General features: G+C 53.7%; 1 protein-coding gene across 1 annotated transcript in view; it reads left to right on the forward strand.

Annotated features, from left to right (window-relative positions):
• Msh3 (mutS homolog 3) overlaps positions 1-6,162 on the forward strand; it is a 107,801-nt gene extending 101,639 nt beyond the window's left edge. Inside the window, exons 23-24 of the mRNA XM_063245277.1 lie at positions 3,406-3,574; positions 5,643-6,162. Of these exons, the coding sequence (XP_063101347.1) occupies positions 3,406-3,574; positions 5,643-5,760 (287 nt within the window). The 3' untranslated portion in view covers positions 5,761-6,162. The remainder of the gene's footprint in view (positions 1-3,405; positions 3,575-5,642) is intronic.
• The last annotated feature ends 2,017 nt before the right edge of the window (positions 6,163-8,179 follow it).

Consider the following 8,179-nt stretch of genomic DNA (forward strand, 5'->3'; position numbering starts at 1 on the left):
TTGCCTGCGGGGCAGACTGAGCCCAGAGCCCAGCCTCTGCTTCTGGGTGCTCTGGCCCAGCTCGGGGAACTGCAGTGTCCCTGGCCCTGCCTGATGCTGCTGTGTCCAGAAATGAGCCAGCTTTGAACCCTGCTGTCTGCCAGTGTGACCGCAGGCAAACACTGCTTGGGCTCACAGTGGTGACACTGGACAGTCACAGGATGGGAGCCTCAGGGACCTGGCCTTGGCGCCTCCTCTGCAGGCCCCTGGTTCAGAGTCTGCCCATGGGCTCACCCGCGGCCTGTGACACCCATACTGGCAAGGTCTTGTGCAGGTTCTGGATGTCCTGTCCTGTCCTGAACACAGCCCTGAGAAGGACACCCAAGGGGCGGCAGTATCAGTGACTCATCTGAGAGAGAAAGGACAGGATCTGAGCTGCAAGGCAGCTGGCCAGGGAAGAGCCCCTGGCCCAGAGGGCTGGTGCCAGGTTTGCCCAGGTTTTAGGGTGGATTGAGGCTTTGATGCAGCCCCTCATCTGGTGGTGGAACGTTGAGTCTATGGCTTGGGAGGGGCTGCTCTGCACTTCCTCAACATGGGAGGTGACGAGCGTGTGGGAACCCTGGACTTGGCCCGGGACCCACCATGCAGAAGCTGAGCTGCCCAGCACCTGTCCCCAGCGTGTTCAGCCCTGGGTGCACGTTGAACTCAGAAGTAGATTTCATGCAGAGAGTGGTGCCCAGGCAGCAACTGGGACCCTTGGCACCGGTGCTTCCTTCACCACTGCCTGCCCCGGGAAAACAGCTTTGGTGCTTCTGGGCCACAGAGCCACAAAGGCAGGAAGGGCCAGCGCTTCCTGCTGTACTTTTCTTTGGCAGTCCTCATTTTATCTCATTTTATCTGGGGTGCCAGGCAGGCACTTACGGCACCCCTGAGCCGCCCCCACCCCTCCTGAGGCACAGATGCCGGGGACATCTCCCAACTGCCCCGTCACCATGCCGCCACCATGGCCCCCCAAGTTCCCTCACCTGGGGCGTAGGATGAGGCCTTTATACCTTCATGATTCATCTGCTGTTTGCAGTGATTATCGTATGCAACGAGTCACCCCCAAAATATAGCAGCTGAAGCAAAGAGCATCTGTCACTTATTTCTTTTTTTTATTATTTTAAAGAAGATAAAACAGAATAAAATCATCAAAGCAAACCAGTGTAAGAGATGCAGGCCTAAAAACATTACAAAATCAACAATAGTTACCATAATGCCTTTGATGTCTTCAAAATAGCTACAGATAACTTCAGGCATAATAAAACTCAAACAGAACAGAAACAATAAAAACAAAACAATGAATGCAGTAAAGGACTTCAAAACAAGCCAGTAATAAATCCAAAATGGCTACCATAATGTATCTTGCTATCTTTGAAACAGCTGCTCCTGCCATTGGATTTGACACAAACAAAACAAAAGAGAATAAAACCCAACCCAACAAAACAATGGAAGTGATATAAGACTTCCAAAACAAGACCATACGGAATCAACAATGGCTACAACCCTTAGATAAAAAAAATCGTCCATAGATGCCACATTGCGTACCGATATCCTCTCAATCTATGATCAGACCACTGGCCCTAGACCTGCAAGGTCAGTGAAACACCAAGGCACCAAAGGCATTTAATTGCACTTCACCTCCACAGCTGTCATCACAGCCTATGTTTCTCTGGATGAGTCAGTTGCTTATGGGGTCGGGGATGGTACTCCTTGTTTGCCAGCCTCTGTGCCAGAAGGAGCCGGGGTCTGACTGTCTAGTCCAGTCTGGGCCTGAGCATGGCGCTGGTTCCCAGGCTGGTTCTTCTCCCCGATGTGTCCTTTGTTCTCTCTACTCCCAGTCCGTGAATGGTGCTGACCCTCGGAGAGAGGCTAGGGTCAGGTTGTTCCAGTCCAGTGGGGGTCTGTACATGGCGCTGGTTCCCAAGCTGGCTCTGTTCACTGATGTAGTTCCTTATGATTTCTGTGGGTCCAGAGTCAGAGCAGTTTGGCCGGGCCATCTGGTGTCACCGTTAGGTAGCAGTGCCAGGCTGCTGGAGAGCTTCAAGGAACAGATCCACTGCTGGGCCCCCCACATGATGCCTCCTCCCCCAGTCCATAGCCCTCACAGGCCTTCGACTGGAGACTTAAGTGCCCTTGGGACCTTGCGCAAGAATGGCTCGTAGCATGTGGCTGACTTTCCTCAGTGTAAGCAAGGAAGGAAGAGGACCATAGTCTCCCCGAAGTGACCTCCCATCATCCTGTCACATTCTCCAGGCCCATCTCTTGCTCAGAAGGCAGCAGTGACCTGAGGGCAAGAGGACCTCGAGCTGGGGGCCAGGGTGGCTGTTTCAGTGGCTGCCTGTCCAGCCCATGGCAGCAGTCACTGCATGTCCTTCCAAAGAGAGGCCTGTCCTCAGCTGCACCATCCTGCAGCAAGACTCAGGCAATACAGCCTGTCATGCTTGTTGCTGGATACAGTACCTAACACAGAACTCAAAGGAGGAACAAGTCAGAGGGGTCAGGCCACAGTGGGCTGGCTCACGGTTCAGAGGGCTCAGTCCACGGTGGGCTGGCTCATGGTTCAGAGGGCTCAGTCCATGGTGGGCTGGCTCACAGTTTAGAGGGCTCAGTTCATGGTGGGCTGGTTCAGAGTTCAGAGGGCTCAGTTTATGGTGGGCTGGCTCCAAGGTGAGAACATCTTGGCAGAAGGCTTAGGGAAGCAAAGTCACCACTTTATGGTGGCCAGGAGAAGAGGGCAGGCAGGAGACAGACCCTCCAAAGGCAGCCCAGTGACCACATCTCCCCACCAGACCCCCTCAAATTCAGCTGTGACCTCATCAGATATAATCCAGTGGGCCAGGCACCTTCCAAAGCCCCACCTGTGTACATGCAAGGTGGAACATTCTAGATCTAAACCTTAACAGTGTCTACTTTTCTGACAGCTGGGATGAGGGAACTGAATGGCAACACCTTCAGCATACAAGCAAGTGGTTCCCCAGAACCCTTCCTCAGCCAGAATACCTCTGTTAATTTAAACTGTGGGCAACATGCAATATTTCCTTATCTGTTTTAGCAAGAAAACTAAATTCCATTGTGTCATATAACAGAACCGTTTTGCTTTTGATACAGAAGTTCAGTTCAAATTGTGCAATGAATGATTGTTAAAAGCTGCCTTTTAAGTGAGCAAGAGACCCTGCATGCAAATGCATTTGCAAATCCCTATTTGCCCTTTATCTTGATATGCAAACTCGATAAGGGACCTGGCAGGTGGCAGCAACAGTCAGCTTCTTTCTCAGAGTGTGAGTTTCAGTGGAGTAATACTATAAGCACTTACATGTCACCTTTAGCCCCTCTGCATTTCAACTTTTGGATATGGCTTTGATCTCCTTTTTCTATCTTTCATAGGCAAGGAGGAAGTCCCTGATTTTGTCACTTTTCTCTATCAAATAACCAGAGGAATTGCAGCGAGGAGTTACGGCCTAAACGTGGCCAAGCTAGCAGATGTTCCTGGAGAAATCCTGAAGAAAGCAGCTCTCAAGTCCAAAGAGCTGGAAGGATTAATAAACACGAAAAGGTCAGAAGTCTGTGCTGTGATGTGTGTGCGTGCATGCCTGTGTGTTGATAGTGAAACCTTCCTCCCAAATTGCTCAAGGAAGAGGTTTTCAAGTTTATTTCTGTATTTATTTTGTATTTCATTTTTGAGAAGAGTCTCAGTGCATGTTGCATGCTGGTTGTGCCTCCCAAGGGCTGGGATCACAGGCCTGCGCCGTCACGCCCGGCTTCTCCCTGTGTTTGGAAAGATTTTAGACAGCTGGGTGGACACAGGCCTTACGTGTCCATCCACCCTGTTTCTGCTGGTTGCTCGGCTCTTCATGAAGTTGCAGGATTGGTTCTCAGTGGTTTTCCTACAGAATGACATCAGCTTGGCGCCAGCATGTTTGCTGCTGCAGGCGCTCGGGTGGACGAGCTCAGGGAAGCCTCCCAGATGAGGGTCACATTATCCACGTGGCCCTTCTATTGGGAGGTGCTGGAGACAGGTTTTTCTTTCTAACCTGGCTTGTGTTGCTGAGACCCTTTCTGTGATGCCTCCATCTCAGGCCCCTGAGGTGCAGCCAGGACACAGGGTCCTCAGTGTGCACCTGAAATCTCCATGACCCGAGCTTTGGCTGGAGGCGGTGTTGGTGCCTAGCACAGCCAGACTCGGCTCCCAGATGGAACGTCACAGAGCACATGTGCCCATCCTCTTGCCCGCCCCACCCCTCACGAGGGCAGCTGCTGCCCTGGGGGGACCCACGTTATAGGCCAGATGTGAGGCCAGGGTCCCTGCGTCTCACTGCAAGGAGACTGCATCCCTCAGATCAGGAGATGAAAGACGCCATGACTCCTAGTGCTGATCCTTGCTTTGCTTTGCTTACCTCGCCTCGTCTAAAGGCTGGGTCCTGCCCTGAGACACTACTGAGGTCATTTCTGAGACAGACGACAGGCGACAAGCAGCGGGCAGAGGCACACAGGGACCATGGCCCGGTGGCCACGCTTTTCCTGGGTGAGGCCCAGGCTCCGCCCCGTACCTCAGAGAGATTCCAGAGGGAAGGTTGTCTGTGTGTTCAGAAACAGCCCAGCACCCCATCCTCTGCCACATCCAGAGGCAGACAGGTCTCCTCCTGTCCCCGCTCCCTGAGGAAGGGGACCGAGCAGCGCGACCGTGCTGTGTGGGCTGCGGTAAAGTGAGACTGACTGTGCCCTCTGCCTCTGCTTCTTGGCAGCCTGTGACACAAAAGCCAGAAAACCCCAGCTGCTTCTGCTTCCGTCTCCCAGTGAACAAGTGACCTTTGGGGATCTAGACAGTTGTCCAGGCAGGACAAGAGGGTCGCTGGAGGAGGCTGAACAGGGGCAGAATCTGATCCTTTATCCGTCGGGGCTTTTATCTTCCCACTAACATGCTTAGCACGTCATTTTCTTTGGTTACATTAAGGAAGTCAAAACAGTCCTTGCCATTTTGTGGGTTTTTTATGAAGCTTTTGTGAAGACAGGGTCATGCTATGTAGCACAGGATGGCCTCAAACTCACAGTGATCTTTCTGCCTCTGTCTCCCAAGTGCAAGGATGGCAGCACTGCCACCTCGCTGTCAAAGGGTTACCACACATCGAGCGTTTACTGCCAAACGTGGGTGTCACAGCGGCAGCCTGGATGGGGCGCTGGGCACCACTTTTCCTGCTGGGAGTTCATGGAGTCACCTGACCCTTGACACACCTGGAGCCAGGTGCCTCTGTCCCCACGTCTTTGGGGATAGTGAGGTTGGAAGCCAGTGCTCACTCTGCCAGTCAGAGCCCCACTCCAACTGTGGCCCCCAACTCCACAATGAGCTGCTCAGGGTCAGCCACGGGCCTGCCTCCCTGGGAATCCTGGGGACTTCTCCCTGCTAGCTCAAACATGCAGAGGAGCCGGCAGCACTGGTCCTCTGGGGGCACCAGTCTCCTCTGCACCTCCTCCCTTGGCCCTGCAGTGGCTTGGGAGGGCCGGACCCCAGAGCCTGGCCATGGAACCTGGTGCCCTGATGACATTCACTTGCGTAGCTGCTGTTGAGACGCATCATTCCCAGCTGTGTGTTTTCTGAAGCAAGCAGTATCTTATTTTCTCTCCAGGAAAAGGCTGAAGTCTTTTGTGAAACTCTGGACGGTGCACGATGCAACAGACCTGCGGGCATGGATGGATGAGGCGGCCGTAGGAGCTGGGGAGACACAGGCCTCTCTTCCCCACTGATGTGGACTGTGGAAGAGGCACCGGCCTGGCGGGTCCTCCGGGAAGCGGCACTGGGGTTTCCTCTGTGACGGAAGCCCCTGGACAGCGGTCTCCCAAGTGGAACCCTTACGGTGGAGCCAGAAGTGGTGGCTGCAGTGCTGCACCCTTGACAGTGACACAGAGTATAGTTTCTGTTCTCTTGGCACTAAGAGAATCTTCAAAGCCAGCAGCTTCCTCATCATGCGTGTAAGAGGTTTTAACAGAAACAGAATTATGAAGCCTTTAGGGACCAGAGCCCTGCCTGGGAGGAGCGAGATCCTATGAAATGTGCAGAGATAAGCGTCAGTGTGGTTTTAAGCAGTTCAGATGCTGTGGAGAGGAATGACTCTGGCCTTCCTTGACGTAATAAATATTTAATGTGCACTTGCTCTTGTTGCGCTGGGTCCTGTGGGACCCCGGTGTGTTCAGAGACTGGCTGTCATGTTTGAGGCTGAACTGAGGGGCTGAGGTTGCCGCCCCTGTGCACTCTGCCCACACTGTCCCCATACCTGCAGGCTGAGGCAACAACTCATGCTGAGCCATGTCCCTGTGGTTTTCCCAGCACCTGGGCTGCCGGCCTCCCAAACGGCCACTGCTCGACTGTCCATTCTCTGGTGTAGACACCTCCCACTGTCCCTGTCCATCCCTCCTGCTCCATTAGATTTCCCCCAACTAGGGGTTGGGGATTTAGCTCAGGGCATAAGCGCCTGCCTTGCAAGCATGCAGTTGTGATTTTGATCCCTGGTACCAAACAAAAAAAGCAATGAGATTTCCCCCCACGTGTGACACGTGGCCTGCAGCTTCTTCTCCATTGTTAGGTACAGTGGCCCCGTGAAGACCCCAGGGTAGGACCCAGCATGCTGTCCCGTGTGGACAAGTATCACCTGCGCCCTAACCCTGCCCCCAGCCTCAGCCCAGGGAGAGGTGGACCAGAGTGCCACATGCAATGCAGACAGGCAGTCACCACGGCCCAGTGCACACTCAAGGCCACCTCTGCCTCACTGGGCCCCAACTGAGATCTGGGAACTGTGTCCCTGAAGGGTGCCGACTGCTCCAGGGCCAGCCTGCGGGGTAGGGAGGAGGCCAGCACCTCTGAGAGCCTCAAGGTCCTGGGTTGCCAGCAGAGGAGGCTGCAGTTCCAAGGTTGAGTATGACACGGGAGGCACTGAGCTGTCTCCAGGGTCCTCGTCTCCACCGGTCCTGGGACCTGAGACAGTGTCTGCAGGGACAGGGCTGACGGAGGCCAGTGTGCTGGACAGTGACCAGGAACCATGTGGTGACAGCAGCTGTTGCCAGCATTCACAGCAAACAGCTTGGAATGCAAGTGGCTGCCGGCAGCCCTGGGCTCCTGAACGTGATGTTGGCTGTGAGACCCCAGCCTCAGCTTGGAGCCCAGGCCAGAGCACGGAGCTGAACACGGCCTGGCACATGTGGGCCCTGGGGTGCAGAAGGAGCAGTACAGCCGCTCCTGCTGTCCCTCCTGGCCGTGTGCCTGCGCTCCTGTTCCTCAGCTGGTCTCTGTAAGTAATTACTGTGGTAAAGCGAGAATGTGGGAAAACCTCAGGACTGTGCGTTAGCATTTTAAAACAAAAAAATGTAGGGTTTTGTTTTTAGTTAACAAAAAAAGTAAAAACCTCAGTATGTGCATTTATGATGATCAAAATCTCGTGATTCCCAGGCAGCCCCGAGCCCAGCACTCCAGAACTCTGCAGATGGGGCTCCGCAGCCCCTCCTTGATGTGGGCTCGGGTCTGCTCCAGCTTGAACTCTCCCAGGTCTAGAGCGGGGCCTCCGAGTCCAGCCTCATTCACAGTGGGGTGGTCACACTGTAGCAGAAAATGTCCCATCCCCAGCCAGTGCATGTCAGTTTCTTAGCCGCCCAGGTTCCTGTTCCAGATCCGGCTGCTCTGTCTCCTAGAAGCAGCTGGTAACTGTGACACAGCTGCCACTGAGATGCGCATTGTGTAAACCGATCCCCCGCTGACAAGCCATTCTGCCTCTGCACTGCTGCTTGCTTCTTTGTGAGCCCTCAGCCACCAGAGATCAGGGCCTGGAATTTTGAGGAGCAGTTGATTCCCTGACAGTGCCCACCCATGGTGAGCAAATCTGCCTCCAGGTCCTGGCGTCTTTTCGGTATTTTACATTTGCTGCCGTAGTGTCAGTGTGCATTCCCCAAATAAAAGCTTGCAAGTCGTGCTGGTGCACGTCCGATGTCTCCTTTCTCAGCCATGGTGAGTAATCAAGGGGCATTCCTAGACAAGTTTTTATGTAACAGCAGAGTCTGTTGTTCAAAGCTTGTAGTAATTCCAAAGAAAAGTCAGGTTTGCGAACTGCTGGTCTCTGATGATAGGGACCAAAGGGTAGCTTTGGTTGGGCTGGTAATTAATATTATTTAACACAAG

This window comes from Cavia porcellus, unplaced genomic scaffold (genome assembly GCF_034190915.1).
Source record: "Cavia porcellus strain 051 isolate PalLab524CR breed Dunkin Hartley unplaced genomic scaffold, mCavPor4.1 scaffold_2, whole genome shotgun sequence".
Taxonomy (NCBI): Eukaryota; Metazoa; Chordata; class Mammalia; order Rodentia; family Caviidae; genus Cavia; species Cavia porcellus.